This window comes from Malurus melanocephalus, unplaced genomic scaffold, assembly GCF_030028575.1.
Source record: "Malurus melanocephalus ecotype Western Australia unplaced genomic scaffold, MMel_1.1 scaffold_20, whole genome shotgun sequence".
In the NCBI taxonomy this organism is placed as follows: Eukaryota; Metazoa; Chordata; class Aves; order Passeriformes; family Maluridae; genus Malurus; species Malurus melanocephalus.
This window is the reverse complement of record NW_026623252.1, coordinates 4082010-4099236: the sequence shown is the minus strand read 5'-3', so window position 1 is coordinate 4099236 and position 17227 is coordinate 4082010. Positions and strand designations below refer to the sequence as shown.

The following is a 17227-nucleotide window of genomic DNA, read 5'->3' as shown; positions in this document are numbered from 1 at the left end:
ATCACTACGTGTTGTCACTACCCACAGCTCGTTGTGGAAGATGCATTCATTAGATCCTTGTGGGACAGCTTTGCTGTTAAAGCTGAGAATTTGGGAAAATGACCAAATTACTGTGTTTGGGCTGCTGGGTGGGCAGAGGATCGTCCTCAGCATTCACTGGACAACCAGCCACGCTGAGGAGCTGGAAAAATGACTGAGTGGGGTTTGTGTTACGGGCAAAGAGCTGGTGGATCAAGCTGCTGCTTCTGGATCTGAGCTCTGGGAAGGASGAAAGCTGCGGGGGAAACACTTTTTTCTGAGGATGTATTGCAGTGCATAGGGAGCAGCACTTGGGCTCCCTGCGGCACAGATCTGGGAATTCTCAGTTGGATTRAAGTTTGCTTTATCCACCAGACATTGTAAAAGCTCCTGGAAGGGGAGAAAGGCTGACTTCAGTGAAGGCAGTGGTACAGCGAGCCAGGAGAAGATTTCATCCYGGAGCTGCAGTCAGTACAACCTGGACTGTAAAGCAAAAGCTGCTGAGAGTTATTGCCCACACGTGCACACAATAGAGCTCAGAGCCCAGCCACTGAGACCTTTCCTTGGGGATCCATATAAAATACCTCTCACAAAAGCTGCCCTGTATGCAAGCAGAGGAACTCCTGCTAGTGACGTTAAAAATGGCAAAAAAAAATTTAAAATCCCACAACCCCTTTTTCACACGCATCCGAGTGAGGTAGCTCTTATCTTGCTGCCAGTCTGCTGGAGATATCAGCACAGCTAAACAGCACACACCATATGGGACAGTAAAATTGCTGCCTGGGAAGCGCTTTCAGCCCCTGCTCTGAATTGTGCCAATGTAAAAAATGTCCCCTTTGTCGCGGTGGTGAATGAATCTTCTTGTTCCCCTTTCTCCCTGGATTTATGTTAACCCTGGCTTTCAGCCGAGTTTGATCTGCTCCCTTTATTGTATTGCAAACAGTAGTCAATGGCTCTTCAGCTCGAGATYGCCTGGATTTATTTTCAGGTCAAGTCAACTCTCCTTGACCCAAGCCTGAACCAAAATACATTCCCAGAAGATTCCCCCACAGGATACGGGATCCAAAGACAGAGTGACATTGTAATGAGTTCAAGGTTTGGGCTCAGTACAACAGAGCCCCTGTTGGTGCAGGGAAGGCACTGAGCAATCCTTATTTCAGCAGATTTTGTCACCCATCAGTCACTTCACTRAGCAGTGTCACCCCACGAAATCCCAGGGTGGTTTGGACTGGAAGGGACCTTAAAGCTCATCTTGTTCCATGAGCAGGGACATCTTCAACTAGACCACATTTCTCCAAGCCTCAGCACATTGCTGGTGTTTGTGGTCTGAAGGGAAGCTAGTCCTCATGGATGTGTGAAATTTGCTGTGCAGGCTTTAAACAGCTGATGAGATGGTCTGCATTCTTTTATTATTCAATTTCTTTTTTTTTTTTTTTTTTTTTTTTTTTTTTTGTAAGGAAAAGTAGGATGTCTTTGGGGACTGCCAGGCACAGAGGCAGAACCAACTGATACTGTGTCATGAAGTGTAAAACGCTGCTTTCAAGATTTGGGACAAAAATGTTATGAACTCATGGATTTAGCCTGGGTGATAAATCTTCCTTCAAAATAAGGCAGCCTTATGTTTGGTACAAAAGACTGTTTATTTCTTCRATGAAAAAAAAAAAAGAAGAAAAGAAGTGGTGTAATCAGCTAGGATTAACTTTCCAGGGGCCCTGGACAGAAGTGAAAGCCCAGACTGACTCCTTCTCATGCTCACATTGGATAATTTCAGTAGTCTGAGACCTCTCTGGCTTCCTGTGGTTTTGGGCTATGAACTGATGCCCATGTGTCTTGAACCTAAAGCCATTGCTGAGGACCCCAGGAACAGAAATTAAATGTCCTAGTGTTTGGCTGGTATAACTTGCCTGTTTCAACTGGGAGCCTTGCCTAGGCATGTTAAAAAATAGGGCCTTATTCCTGTTTTTCATCTCAAGGAGGTATGGAATCCACACAGCAAATACACAACCAAGGTCCAGCTGACTTAATGCTGCTTGAAGAGTCTTTGTGGTTTGGGAGCGCTGCCTTTGTTGTCCTGCCTGCTCGTGGTTAATGTTTCATCAGCCCTTTTTTTATTTTATCTGCTCGTGTCATTACCCAGGAGCAGCCCCATGTGCAGTTTGGTGATGCCTCAGGTTGGGATGGATGTTGGGAAAGCTGTCAGTGAGACAGCTGGGCAGAGGGAAGGAGGAGAGCGGGGAGTCCAGCAGGAGCTCATAGGTGTGAGTTCTCTTGGGCAGCTGGAGTGATATGCAAATCCCATCTTTCCTGACAGGCCAGGTTGGGTTATTTGTGCCTGAGCTGCCTTAGATGATGATGGGGTCAAACAGGCAGCGGTCCCTGTTATCTTGTGTGGGGAGCTTAAGCTTGTTCCTTGTTCCCTTGGAATAAACTSCTTTGGGTGGTGAGTTAGCACAGGGGAAGGCCATGGGCACGAGCAGTTATTTTACACTAATGTCATGTGGGTTTTGGTGAAAACCTTCCTGTAGCGATTTTGTGGTTTGTTGGTTATCTCCAGGTTTCTCAAGAAGGAAGACATGCTCAGGACACAGGCACGGAGGCATAAAGGGAGGAGGGATGCTCCTCTTTCAAAGGAACATGAGATTTGTGTGGTGAGGAGACAGAGGGGAGCGTGACCACACCTGTGGAAGCTGCCTTTGTAAGGAGCTTTGTCCATACGCTCTGTGTATGGTGTCTGTCACGAAAAGTCCCTTTATTTGCCTCCACATGATGCAATTTGGGCTGAGATGGGGCTGGATCTGCAGCAGGAGCATCTGGCACATGTCGCCACTGGACCCTCTGAGAGAATGGAAGAGCAGACATGTAGGGATGATGGACATCCCAACAGCTAGGTTGGGGAGYAGCTGGAGCAGGATTTTGGTGAGCCCATCTTTTGCTCTTGGCTGTTGAGTTCTCCCCAAATCCTGAGGTCTGAGAGCCAGGAGAGCTTGGTTTCCTCTGCTGAGCCAGGAGCAATCCAGGAGATGGCCAGATGGTTCCCAACCACCAACCATCAAAGCAGCTGTAATGTCTTTGTTTTCTCACCTGTTTGCCAGTGGGCAAACAACTCACGGTAAAAAATTACCCTTTGTGTTCATTTACTCAACATTTTCAAGGAGTTGTGGCTAAATGGAGGTGACCTTCACTCTCAGCTCCCATGCACGGGCTTAGCTCCAAGAGTTGCAGTCAAACTGTGCTGACTTTCAGCAGCTGGGACTTGGGCCCTGCGTTTAATGTCCCTTCCTCGGTGCTCACGCAGTCGGTTTTCCCTGCCAAGATTATATTTGCTTTCCTTCCTCAAGGACTGCTCTAAATATCAGACTTTAAAACAATACATCTCTTCCCCCAGCAGAGAACAATATGATATGCCACCGTTGAATTAATATGTCCGTGAAAAGTGAATATAATCTCCCCAGTAGATCCCCTTTCCMAAAGATTTATGATTTAATGAATTTTTTATTTCTTACTGGGTTGTAACAGTTGTTTTACACCTATGCAGTACTCTTTCCCATGGAAGCAAGTGAAGCTGGGGGGGATCCCATCATCGTAATTCCAACTCCTTGCTTTCCTCTCTCTGTATCTCCAGGCTGCCAGTGCTGCTGATGCGGATTTCCACAGCAAGGCTCCTGTCAAAACCTACCCCTGCCACGTTCRTGTCTCACTGCTGATTTGAGAGTGCACTGTGACGATGGGAGAAGTTTATGAATAATGTTTATGTAAAAATTAATGCCTCTGAAAAATCTTCTCTGCTCCAGGCAGGATTTCTGGCTCAGGGTTTGATTTTATCCCCCTCACGGTCACATTCTGGCACACTCTCATACAAACAGCAATAATGCCTCTGACAGCGGATTATGAAGCAGCAAATAACATCCACTGGTAACACCTTTATTTAGTGGAAAGGGTAAGATGGAAATGAACTGTGAAGGAGAGACACATCTTCTATAATTATTGGCTGCACGGRTAATATTCCTAATTCCACCACCAAYTGATTTAGTCTAAAAGCTCTCATTGCATTGAAAACAGCAAATTGATTGCTCTGGCAGCCCTTTCCTCAGCGGAACCTGCTGGGATTGTTGCTGTATTATTGCTTGTTGGAAAAGCTTGCTGGGATTGACAAAAAATGCCCTGCCATGCAGGTGSACAAGACCTTACACCTTTCTGCTGCTGTGTCTCTCTCTCCTTCATCCCTGGAAGTGTCCAAGGACTCAGCGCTCTGGGTTGGATGACAAGGTGGTGATCAGGCACAGGTTGGACTCAAAGATCTCGGAAGTGTTTTCTGGCCTTAACAATTCTGTGATTGTGTCTTTGGGTGAACAAAGGCAGAGAATGGTTAAAACCCTGGGTGGCCCAGCTGAAGRAGGCCACGTGAAGCACTTTGAGTTGTCTTTGAGTGCTTTGTGTGCTTTGAGTTGTCTCTCCGAATCAGAGCTGTTCACCGTCACTTGTCAGGAGGCGAGAGCTGATGGCAGCATCCCCGGGCCGGACAGGGCTTGCAAAACACAGATCTCTCCCGGCAGCTTTGCAAAGGGCTTTCAGCGTGTGCTGCCTCAAACCACACATGCTGGAGGCCTGTGACAGCCCAAGGAGCTCAGCTCTGTGCTGGAAAATCTTCCTTTTCAATTTGGTCCTCATCGTTGTGGTGCTGAAGCTGAAAATGCAGCCTTGGAGCTGCAGCAGAGATGGAAACCAGCCCTCGAGGGGCTTTCTGCAATAAAAATGTAATATTTCATGAACCCTTGAACTAACAGGTGGGTGGTGTGGAGGAGGAAGGGAAGTTCTGTGCTGTGATTTGTTTTTTATTGCTTGGTTCAGTGGTTCAGGCTAGGCTAGGGGAAGCAGGARCCTTGCCCTAGGATGGGTTGCGGTTGCCCTGGCAGCCTCTCTGTGTACTTCTCTTCCTTTTTTCTCYACTTTCAAGAGGTCAGCTTCTTTCTGCCAGCGCTGGCTTTCCCACTCCCAAACTATGGCTCCTTCAGCCTGGGGCATCTCTGGCTCTGCTGAGGAGGGCACTGGGCACCCTGGAGCTGCCCATGAGCACCTTCCCTGCACTGCAATGGATGGCTGTGTTTCCCTGCCCTCTCCTCATCATAACCCTGACCCCAGACAGGACGGAGCTRGACAGGAGACCAGCACTGGGGCTTCCCTGAGGCTGCTGACGCTGCTGGAGGCAYGGTTTGGCATTAAATGACCTGATTGTTTCCTGCTGCTAGGGGAAGTGAAGCCAGGCAGCAGCGCAGTCGCTGCCTGCTGCAAACGCGCCACTCGTTTCCTTTCTGCTGCCATTTCAGAGGTGACTCCTGATGCAGTCATCTGTTTATTCCTTCTGTTGGCACAGGGGCTCGTTCCTCCATCCATCATCCCAGCGATGCAGCGAGGAACGTGACCGGCAGAGGACACAGGACTGGCTGTCCTGGCAGAGGGAGGAAGCGGGCGCTGTGTGCTCATCCCGCAGGAAGCTCGGCTTTACCTTGGGACACTTCAAGGATCACAGCCTGGCTTCCTGCAGGGCTCTYCTTGGTTTTGTCGTGGCTGGCTGGGTGTTTGCACTCCTGGCACTGTTCTCTGTGCGTGAGGCTGCTCCCACCTCACTCCCACCGCACGCAAATCCTCTCTTGAGCAATTGGAGTGATGTTTTCCCTTTGTCCCATTCCGATATTTGCTGTGCAATCAAAATGCTCCCCCACCCAATCCAATCTGCACTTTGCCTTCTTGGCCTTCTTTCTCACCCCCAGACTCATGTCTTTCTAGCACTGGAAGMTGCCAACTGAAGTTTTTTAGTTTTTATTTTTCCTTTCTCTGTTGATTTGAGCAGGCAGGACTGGGTGTCAGCTTCCATCTGCCTCCCAGCTGGAAAGGGAAGCCTTATGAGAAAGGCAGGGTGCTTTCAGTCTGTGTTCCCAAAGTTAACAGGGAAAGGCTCTGATTTTTCTCTCCTCATCCCCATTAGTAAAAACTTGTCCTTTTGGAGGTAAAAAAAGAACATATTGCTGTAGTTCAGGCAGTTCAACAAGATATAAGTGCAAACCAAAGCAGTTAAATAATGATCTGGCTTTCAGTGATGCTTTTGGGCCAGCTCTGACATGTTGCCACAGACTCTTCTGCAACAGGGTGTAAACTGCAGAGCTTTGCTTTCCTAAATCATAMAACAGTTTGGGTTGGAATAGACCTTAAAATCCATTTTGTTCCATCCCCTGCTACAGGCAGGGACAACTTCCACTATCCCAGGCTGCTCCAAGCCCCATTCAGCWTGGCCTTGGACACTGCCAGGGATCCAGAGGCAGCCACAGCTTCTCTGGGCACCCTGTGCCAGGGCCTCCCCACCCTCACAGGGAAGGATTCCTTCCCAATATCCCACCCTTTGGCAGTGGGAAGCCATTCTCTCTTATCCAAAGTCCCTCTCCAGCTCTCTTGGAGCCTCTTCAGGCACTGRAAGGTGCTCTAAGGTCTCCTAGAACAATCTGCTTTCCAGGCTGAACAATCCCAGTTCTCCCAGCCTGTCTCGTTTCAGTGAGTAATGGATCTCCAAGGAGTTTCTGGCCACAGGACTATCTGCAATCACATCTCTTGGATCACCTGCTTGGATTGGTAGCAGATACCAATTAATCACGGCAAGCATGCAGCACCTCGACCTTCTGCTGATCCCATCTGAGCTTCCCAGCTCTGCTTGCTCTGTCCTAGAGAGGTTCTTTTGTATCGTGCAGGTTTTTAATGCCTGAACACCAAACAAAATGTAGTTTTCGGAACAGAAAGGGAACTGGCCTTGGCTCTCCTGGGAGGAATGTGCTCCCTATAAAAAGATACCTGGAGGGAGGAACCCGGAGAAGGCAGCGAGGGCTCTGCGCTTGGCAAAATGTAGGAGAGGGGAGGGTGCCTGTGACTCCTGGACATCSAGCAGCTTTGTGGTCTCAGGTGCTGGCTGGTATTTTTGGAGAGCTGTGGAAGACTTTGCACTTTGTGATGTTATTTTCTGGCACACCAAGTAAGGAAAAGCCACCCCGCTTGCTTTTTCGGCCAAGCGACCAGCGTGCCGCTGGAGCGCCTTTATTTTTGTTGTTTCTTTCCCTCGGATTTTCAGAGCCTGATTTAGCCAAGTGTTTCAGTCCGTGCTTATTTTTAAACCTAATCCTGCTGCTGCCTGACATCACCGTGCTTCAGTCCCACCAACATCCGTAGAGTTGGGCAAGCACTTGGAATTCGAGCGGATGCCGAAGCACTTTGCTCACCGACAGCTGTGAAGTTGGGAGGACCTCATCCRGGGAGAGCAGGGTCAGGAAGGGAGATGAGGCACCCTACATCCCACCCTGGGATGGCAGGATTCATTCCTCTGTTTTTATTCCAGATGGGACCCCAGAGACCACCCCATTCCACCCCTGCCATGGCAGGGACATCTTCCACTATTGCAGGGTGGTCCAAACCCCATCCAACCTGGCCTTGGACACTTCCAGGGGTGGGGCAGCCACAGCTTCTCTGTACCAAGGCCTCACCACCCTCAAAGGGAAGATTTCTTTTCTAATATCCCATCTAAACCTACTCAGTTTCAGTTTGAAGCGATTCCCCCTTGTCCTGTTAACTGCCTGTGGATATAGAATTATGTGCTTTTTGGGAAACAAAACACCTGCTTTCTGGGGGCATGTTCAAGGGCTAAAATGTAGCCCTATATCTTCCAAAAAATCCTGGTTGAAAGGTGTCAGCTGAGCTGYATGTCCTGCCTCAGCAATGCCGAGGTGATTTTGGAGCTGTAGGTTGGTGGGGCTCAGCAGGAGGGTTTGGGGCCAAGGCCCTGCTCTGGGTCACCAGTTGTTTTGGGAGCAGCCTGGTGGGCAGTGCCTCAGATCCCTGGGAGCTGTCAGTGYCGCTGTCAGGGCTCAGCAGGTGGATGGGCATCCAATCCCAGCATTTTCCCTGGGACAGGCAGCCTGACTTCCCTTTCCCTCGCTTTCCCTGTGCTCAGGAGCTGTGCAAGGAAGATTTTGAGTCAGTGACTCCCTGGCTCCTTGTCGCTTTTCCCTGGCATTAAATTTTTCTTGCCCTGGGGGAGGGAGCAGAGGTGAGGATCTRCTGCCTCCCCTTGCCTTGTCTACCTCAATACTTTATTGTGTCAGGGAGAAAACAAATCAAAACAGAAAATAACTAGAGAAATGTGTTTTTTTTCTCTTATGTCTGTTTTCCTCTGTCTTTCCCCATGATTTCTTTCTGTTTTTTCACATTTAAGGTATTTTTTCCTCTCCCCTGTTTCCTCTGTTTTCTCTTTCTCCCCCTTTCTCTTTCATCATCTTTTTCCCTTCCCTTTTTTTCTTCTGTAGTTTTTCTCTCCTTTATTCTTTTTGTTTCTCCTTTCCTTTTTTCTATGTTTCCTTTTTTCCCACTTTTTCTCTTTTCTTGTTTGTTTTTCTTTTTCCTCTTTTCCTTCTTTTTTTCTCTTTCCCCCTTTTCCCTTTTTCTGGTTTCTCTTTTTCTCTTCTCTGCTTTTCTCTTTCCTTTTTTCTCTTCTTCTCTCCTTTTTTCCCCCATTTTCTCTTCTTTTTCTCCCTCCTATTTTCCATTTTCCTTTCTTTTTCTATTTTTTCCATTTTCCTCTTCTTCCTCTCCTTTTTTCTTTCTCTCTTTTTCTATCCTTTTCTTTTTTCTTTTTCCTCCCTTTCTGTTTTCCTTTTTCTTTTTTTTCCTTTCTTTTTCCTCTTTTTTTTTTCTGCTTTTTCTTTTTATCTCCTTCTTCCTCTTTTTGTCTCCTTTTCCCTTTTTGTCTTCTTTTCCCTTTTTTCTGTTTTTCTCGCCTTTTTCCTTTTTTTTCTATTCTCTTTTTGGTCTTTTCTTTTCCTTTTTTCTTTCTCCTTTTTTTTGTCTCCCTTTTCCTCTCTCTCTTCTTCTTCATCGCTTTTTCACCCTCGTTTTCCTCCATTTCTCTCTTTCTCTCCTCTTTTTCTTTCCATTTTTTCCTCACTTTTTCTATCCCTTTTTTGTCTCCTCTCCTTTTCCCCTCACTTTTTCCATTTCTTTTTCTCTCTTTCTTTTTCCTCTCTTTCCCCTCACTTCTCTCTCTTTCCCCCTCTTTCCTCTTTCCTCTTTCTCCTCTCTTTCCCCGCTTTCTCCTCTCCTCTCCTCTCCTCTCTCCCCCTATCTCGGTATCAACCCCTCTCCTACCCCGTGTGCCCGCAGCCCTCGCTCCCGTTCCCGGAGCGCTTTGGGGCCGGGTGGAGCCGATTTGGGGCCGTTCGAGCCGCTGTGGGGCCGTGCCGGGGCTGGGCCGAGCCGATTTGGGGCCGCTCCGTGGCGGTGTCGGTGTCGGTGTCGGTGCCGGCGGAGCCGCCCCCGGGAGGCGGGCTCCCCTCACGGCCGATATAAAGGGGCGGCGGCGGGGCTGCTCTCAGTCGTTCGGGCAGCGCTGCCGCCAGGCCCCGAGGTAAGGGCGGCACCGGGGGGGCCCCGCGGGGGCTGCGGGCGCTTCGGGAGGGTCACACCGCGGTCCCTCCGGGCCCCGCAGCCTCTCCCGGCTGCGTCGCGTCCCTGTGGGCTCGCAGGGCACGGGGGGAGCCTCCTGCCCTCGGCCCCCCTGGGTTTCCCGTGGCGGGAGGGTCGGGGGGACCTTGGGGCGGCCGCCGGCCCGAGCCCCGTCCCCTGTGGGTGCCCCTGCATGCCYAGCTGCGATCCCCGCTCCCTTCCTTCCCCCGCGCTTGTTGTTTGTTTCTTCAGCTCGGAACTGCGGCAGAGTTTAAATGTGCCGGGCTCGGGCTAGCAAAGCCCCTTGCGGGCATGGCTGTCCTCTTGTGGTGGCCACCTCCCAGGCTGGCCCTGGGACACGGCAGAGGTGAAGGTGTGCGGGTGACATCCCGCCCAGCAATCCTGACTTGCCCTGGTGTGGCTCATTCCCTTCTCTGTTCGGGAAGGGCAATGCACGGCTTGCCCGCAGCTCTGAGCAGTGAGGAGGCAGATCCGAGTGCCGGCAGGAGCGGGCTGTGGGATGCTCTGGGGAGCTCCCCAAATTGTTGAGGGCATGGGCGCTGCCGTGTCCTGCTGGGCAGGGATGCTGGTGCCTGTTGASTTTGTCACAGCCTGCGGCGGGTGCAATCCCGCAGGATGCTCCAGGGACAGCTCTAAGTGTCTGGAGCGGTATTTTGGGTGCGTCTCCTTTCCTTGGTGTCCTAACTCCTGTAAACTAGCAGCGACTGGATACAGCACGTGTGCCAGGTGAAGGGGTGATGGCCTGCAAGAGCTTTACGGTGTCGTGGACACAAGTTACGGTCCCATCTTCCTTCATGAGTTTTTCGGACGCTGTGCTGTCTGCAGAGAGCGCTGAAGTTTTTTTTTTTTTTTTAGGAGCTTTATTGAGTTTGTCTGGTGGGTTCCCCCCGTACCTCCCAGATAATCTGGGTRGGAGTCGCAGCTCAGGTTACAGCAGTAATCCCAGACTACAGCCCGGCTCGCAGGGCTGTAATCTGTGAGCACAGCCCTCCTCCCCGGCAGGACCTGGAGCCTGGGAGGCCGGCTGGGTTTCGGATTTTTATTGCCGCGCTGGGAACGGGAAAGGCGCAGGCAGATGGACGCACGTGTGTGCAGCAGCCCTGCTCTCGGAGTGCAGGCAGGCTGGGCTTCAGGCTGAGCATTCCCTGTGCTCCCCAACATCCCCAGGGTGGCTCTGGGCCAGCAGCTGCGATTGGSGTGGCCGGGTGTCCCCGGCATTGGTGTGAATCCCAGCTTCAAGGGCTCTCTGCTGCCCTGTTGCTGCYTCTCTGTCGGAATCTGACACCCTGCGGCCAGGTCTGAGTTTCTTCTCCGTGAGGTATGTGCTGGAGGCTTGGTGGGGGTGGGTGGTCACAGTCCTTTCCTGAATCAGGGTCTCGAGATGTGAATGAGCCCGTTCCCCTTGTTTTAGACCATGTGCCTTTCCAGAAGAAGCCCAGACCCACCCGCTATTTCTGGGTGTTCCTCCTGCTCTGCTCCTCTTGCTGCCCCAAATACAGGTGGTCTGTGCCATGGGGCTGGAAGTTTTGTGGCTTTTAGGGAGTTTGCTTTAGTTGCTGTGGGTTTTTGAGGGACTTGGGGATGGTGCTGCTTCTYGCTGTGTGTGAGAGGCTTGGAGAGTATTTGTGCTGGGGATGCGTGGGACAATGGGTGGGGTCTGGCAGGAGYCCTGTCCCTCTGTCCTGATTGCAGTCCTGGGGTGAACATCCAGGGGATGCATCCATCCATTCCTGCTGCCTGCTGGTGGTTCTGGCAGCTTGAGGGGGGCCTGTGTTTCTCGGGGGGAGGATCAGCCCTTCTCCCCTGCACAGGYGTGGGTTAAATCACTCCCTGCTCTCCTGAGGCGAGCACAGGATCCGCTGTCCCAGGACAGGGAGCTGCCACTGTGTCAGCTCCCTCTTTAGCCAGTGTTTAGCAAAATCTCTGCTCGATTTGGTTTGAATCTCAGCTCCGTCTTTCATCAGGCCAGCAAGATGAAAGCCATAGGCCAGATCTCYTCACGAGGCCAATTTGGGCCTGTTTGTGGAGAGATTTGATCTCCCCTGAATGTGTGCACAGCCCCCCTCATTGTTAGTGCCACCAGCTTCCCCTCTGCCGGGACAATAGTGCCTTGAGTCCTCTGGGGTAATCTCCCCCCTTATCTCCCTTCTCTTCCGTAGCCTCTGTCCCTGACAGGCAGGAGGGTGGGAGGTTTGRGAAGAGCCAATTATGCAGATGGAGAAGGATAGAGAGGTGCTGTTTCAACTGATGTCCCTTTTTGGGGAGAGGGGGTGRGGAGAGGATATTCAACACATCCGAGCTCTTCCCTGCTTGCCCGCCCCTCCGTGCTCCTGGAAACTCCACYAGGAGATCCTGTGGTGGGATCAAGAATATTCTGAGATCCCTGTTGCTCTCTGGTCACTTGGCCACACTGGTGTTGCCTCAGGCTGGTCCCTCTCCTTCTGGGAGGGTGACCATTGTTCAGGATGCTGGGACTGTCCATGGGTGGGCTGGCTGACCTGATGGTCCAGAACTGAAGCCATGAGGGAATGTGGATCCACCCCGTGAAACTCACCACTCCAGCTTTATTTTGGCACATCCCAACTGGATCCTGCRCTCCAAAAGTGGCCTGGCTGAAGCGTGGTGGTCACCCACATGCTGTGGGTGTCACTGTGGGTCCTGTGAGGGTCCCAGGGAGTGGGATGGCATTTTTATGCCTCCCCCAAAAGCACAGGGGCCATTAGCAGCCCCACTTTGGGTTTTGTGTGAGCCAAGGTCTGATGGGGAAGTTAATGAGTTGCTTTGTCCACTGTCTGCAGGTAGAASAAAGCACTGAAGAGGCAGCAAAAGTAGATGTAGAAAAGCAAAAGGGTGGGAAGGAGGCAGTTGTGGAGCCAACTTTGATGGGGGAATGTTTTGAAATCAAAGCACTCTTCTAAAAAGAAAACTTAAGCCCAGCAAATCTACTCGGCAGTCAAGCTCTGAGGGTTTTTTTCTTTTCTCAAAGCTGTGTAATAATTGTTAAATGCAGGGGATACTTTGTAAAATAGAATTCGAGGGGGGGAGGGAGGATGGAGCAGAATTTAAATTTAAGTTTGGATAAGGGTACAAAGCCCCTTAGTTCCCCATTTCTACTTAATGCAGCTGTAGCTGGGCTTGACAAGATGCTGACCAGAGCCTGTGGTAAATGTTTTACGGTACCGTGTATCAGCCAGATCAATTCTACTACGCTTGAGGGATTGCAGATAAAATGGCTTAAAGATTCCCCTGCTGAAAGCGATAGGATCATCATTTATGCTGGAGGAGACAGATTTAGTCGCCTGACATTTATTTGGCCGCGGTGTACATTGCAGATTTCACACCCGGGGACGATAGCCAACCTGATGATGTCAGATGTAAGCTGGAAAAGAAAGAAAAATCACGCAAAAAAAAGCTGGTGCTGCTCCTCTTTTGTCAAGCACATGAGTTTTGCTAAGTCTTGGTTGTTTTACTCTACGGAGCTCTTTAATGGAAGGTGCCTGGCAAGAGCAGGACATAACTGAAGCGGCGCATCCCGGTGTGACATGGCAGCAGAAATAGCTCAGTAATTTACGTCATTTCTTTCAATCCTGTTTTGCCTTTAGGTCACTTAAATTCCAGTCGGAGCGACCATGAGTGCGCTTGACTTGACTTCCATCCTGGATTTCCTGGAGACGGCCAACTTGACGGAGATCAACTGGACGTGCAGCAACGGCGAGTGCATCACGGTGGATGCGACAACATGCCCCGGCACTCTCAACAAGAGCGCCCTGCTCTACACCCTGTCCTTCTTCTACATCTTCATCTTCGTCATCGGCCTGGTGGCCAACTCGGTGGTGGTGTGGGTCAACCTCCAGGCCAAAATGACTGGCTATGAGACCCACCTGTACATCTTCAACCTGGCCATTGCCGACCTGTGCGTGGTGATCACCCTTCCTGTATGGGTGGTCTCCCTCATCCAGCACAACCARTGGCACATGGGGGAAATCACATGCAAGATAACCCACCTGATCTTTTCCATCAACCTGTACAGCAGCATCTTCTTCCTGGCGTGCATGAGCGTGGACCGCTACCTCTCGGTTGCCTATTTCACCAACTCCAGCAGCCGCAAGAAGAAGATCATCCGCCGCTGCATCTGCRTCCTGGTGTGGCTCCTGGCCTTCTGTGCCTCCCTCCCGGACACCTATTACCTCAAGACCGTCTCTGCCAACAACGAGACCTACTGCAGGCCCATTTACCCCGAAGAGAGCTTCAAGGAGTGGTTGATTGGCATGGAGCTCATCTCCGTGGTGCTGGGCTTCCTCATCCCCTTTCCTGTCATTGCCGTGTTTTATTTCCTCCTCGCCAAGAGCATCTCGGCCTCCAGCGACCAGGAGCGCAAGAGCAACGGGAAGATCATCTTCTCCTACGTGGTGGTGTTCCTGGTGTGCTGGCTGCCCTACCACGTGGCTGTCCTGCTGGACATCTTCTACAGCCTTCATTTCATCCCCTTCAGCTGCCAGATGGAGAACTTCCTCTATGCCACCCTCCACATCACTCAGTGTTTCTCCCTAGTCCACTGCTGCGTCAACCCCATCCTCTACAGCTTCATTAACCGCAACTACAGATACGAGCTCATGAAAGCCTTCATTTTCAAGTACTCTGCCAAAACTGGCCTCACTAAACTCATCGACACCTCCAGAGTGTCAGAAGCAGAATACTCAGCTCTGGAGCAAAATGCCAAATGACTGCAAGCCCAGAAAGAAACCTCCTTGACTCTCTGACCTGATGTGGTTTGTTTGTGTGTTAYGGTTTGTTGTTTTTTTGTTTYGTTTTTTTTTACCCCTTCCTTTCAATGTGCTTGTTATGAACGGGGCATGAATTCCAGCCTACAAAAGAGAGAGGACAAAGTGTAATTTAAGTGTAAGATCAGTTTCAAAGTGGAAGTGGTACCAAAATGAAAATCCTTCCTCCTYCTCAACAACGCTATGCAAATGGAAATGACTTCCTAGCAGGCAAAGCCATTGTGTACCATAGATAACATGGATAAGCTTCTCCTACCACGTCTTGATTCCCTCTTGTCTCCTTGTATATGTTTATATATATAGTGTGTTGTATTTAAAAGCTCGAGACTTTATTTTCTGCCTCTTGGTGTACCTTATACAAGTGTATTTGAAAGTTAAATATATTTTTATCATGTATTTGAAGTATATTGCTGATGAGTGTATCCAGAGTGCTGTAGTCTGAGTGTTAAGTTGCCGTTTGGTTCCCAGAGGATGCTGATAAATCAGATGGGAATGATCTCTTGGGAGCATCCTCCCTGGCTGGCACACTTTATGGACCGTGGCTTTGTGTGGTGTCACACCCACATGCTGGAGCATGACATGTATGTAGTGTAATATAGCTGCCATTATGTTAAAATTAACAGTATTGTCAGAGCCCTTAACTCCTACACCCCTGCTTCACCAAGCTGTATCCTCCTGCACAGAGAGAGTGATCTTACTGCTGAGAGTTGTCTCTATTTGTAAGTTATTTTTGTAAAATAAAGATCTGGAAAAAAAAAGTATGCCTACCAGTGGTTTGACTTGCCTGCCTCCTCCTCAGGGGAAAAAAAAAAAAAAAAAAACCAAAAAAAAACCCAAAGAAAGGAGTCTCAAGGCCACCCTCTGTCCTTTGGTGCAGAGGTTTCCTGATGTTTGTTATCCAAAAAGAGAACCAGTGAAGGAATGGGAGATGGCACTGGGGCGTGGTGAGCAGGGAAGGGGTGGGAGTAGTGGGGCTGTGCTGTTGGGGAAGGTAAAACTGATGGATTTGTAAGGTAAAAGATGTTAGGAATGATGAAAAGCTCTGTTTGTGGCTTGGAAATAAACACGGGGAGGGGAAATACGGACGGGTGCAGATGGAGCGGATATTCGGACTAATCCGGGTTCAGCCCTCTGTGGTTTTTGCTGGCAGTGGAATTGGGGGTTAGCRGTCCTGACAACACTAAATCCCTTTTTATCTCTTCTTCCCTTTGTKACGGATTTGCAATGCTGTGGTGTCCGGGTATGGGGCAGGATCCAGGCGCCGTGGGATGCCTGAAGTGGAGCTTTGAGCCAGCAGAGGACTCGTGGTCATCTTCACCTCAGGACAAGGTATTTAATGTCACATCACTGATGTCTTCCAGCCGTGTTTGCTGCTCCAGCACAGTGCTACACTTGAATTCCTGTCCCATCCAAGCATGCCCTCATCCCTCTGCAATCCCAACAGCCAAACAATTTGGGAATGACTGTATTTTGTTTCTTCCTACATGTTCCATTGCTGCCTCCTCAGARGTCATCCTGTAAAAACAGATGTTGAGTCCGCCATTCCCTGCTTGTACTGGTGTTGCCAAAAAAACACCAGTCCATCCTCAAATGAGGAGAAATCCCAAAGGGAAAAGGATTTCTGGTTGCAGAGAAGCTGTCAGGATGGAGTGCAGGTGTAACTTTTTGTGCTGCTGCTCGTACACCATGGATATTCTGAGCTTCCTGTAAACTTCAAGGTGCTGCTGAACTGCAGGGAAAATGCTCTCTCGTGCTGACACTTGAAATTGGTTTTTGCTGAGAAATGAATGTCCTGCTTTAGCTGGGCATYGCTTCCCTTCCCTCAGCATCCCTGTGTGCAGCTATGTGTCCTCCCTAAAGGTGTTGGGTACAGTTCTGGTATCCCACCCCCATCCACCTGCAGGGTGTTGCTCATTTCAGAGCAGCAGAGCTGTTTCAGTCCAGGTTCCTTCTCTGGCAGTGAGTTCTTTTCACGTGGTTCTGTAGCTTTACACTGGCAGAAACTCACAGATTTTTTTTTTTGTTCCCTCTGCAGTTTGGTATTCACAGAGCAGCGACAGCCCTGCACATACCCCGGGCAGTGCTGAGTGTTGGGGAGATCCTGCAGAGCCGCTGCTTCAACCACGCTGATAAAATGTCCAGGCCCCTTCCTTGGGGAGGTGAATCGGGGTGTGACGGTGCCTTTTCCAAAAGCAGGGTCAGACAGGGAGCAGGGAAAGGTCAGGACYGTGACCCTCGCTGTCAATACCATGCACATGAGGATCCTTTCCAGCTCCTTGATGGGAAAATCCAGAGCTGAGGACCTGCTTTGGCCCTTGAAAGGACAAATGGAGCTGGAGAGCAGCATCCCCCTGCACTTGCAGCTTGGGAAATGGGAACAATATCCTGCACAGGGATTGGTGCTGCTGGGTGGCCCCGAGCTGCTTTGACTCTGTGGGAAGAGGACGGGAAATGCAGGGGGACAGGAGGATGGAGCTTGTCACTGTTGCAGATTTCTCATTAGGCTTGTGGTTTCATGCTGCAAATTCTCAAAATTTGAAGAATTTTACACTAACTGTAGCAGAGGTGTAATAGRAAAAAACTTGTCTGTGTTCTAGGAAGCTTTCTTCGTGTGTGACACAGTAGCCCAGCTGGTGTTTGCACCAAGACAAAAATGCAGATCCGGACTCCTCGGAGACTGATACGAGGGAATTTACCAGCAGATAGCAGGTGAGTGAAAAGAGAAGTCTTCTGTGATGTGGCTGTGACTTGGAGTGACTGATGTGATGGCTGCTGTCACTTTGTTTGGCCAAATGTCCCGAGCCTGGAATTTGGGGGGTTCAGGAAGAATTTCTTCATGGAAAAGGTTGTTAAGCACTGGAAGGGGCTGCCCAGGGAAGTGATGGAGTCCCCATCCWTGGAGGTGTCCAAGGAAGGCCTGGATGTGKCACTCA

At 50.1% G+C, this 17227-nt stretch overlaps 2 protein-coding genes across 3 annotated transcripts in view; one reads left to right on the top strand and one right to left on the bottom strand.

The window, feature by feature from the left end:
* The window catches only part of IQCA1 (IQ motif containing with AAA domain 1), a 125310-nt gene extending 122473 nt beyond the window's left edge, over nucleotides 1–2837 (bottom strand). Inside the window, exon 1 of the mRNA XM_057389805.1 lies at nucleotides 2734–2837. Coding sequence (XP_057245788.1) covers nucleotides 2734–2837 — 104 coding nt within the window. The remainder of the gene's footprint in view (nucleotides 1–2733) is intronic.
* The window catches only part of ACKR3 (atypical chemokine receptor 3), a 31750-nt gene extending 16681 nt beyond the window's left edge, over nucleotides 1–15069 (top strand). The window contains exons 1-2 of one of the 2 annotated variants that reach the window (XM_057389899.1): nucleotides 9404–9454; nucleotides 13116–15069. In XM_057389899.1, coding sequence (XP_057245882.1) covers nucleotides 13143–14237 — 1095 coding nt within the window. In that variant the 5' untranslated portion in view covers nucleotides 9404–9454; nucleotides 13116–13142 and the 3' untranslated portion in view covers nucleotides 14238–15069. Of the gene's footprint in view, nucleotides 1–9403; nucleotides 9455–13115 lie in introns of those variants that run through there. The other variant, XM_057389900.1, reaches the window with a different exon arrangement.
* The last annotated feature ends 2158 nt before the right edge of the window (nucleotides 15070–17227 follow it).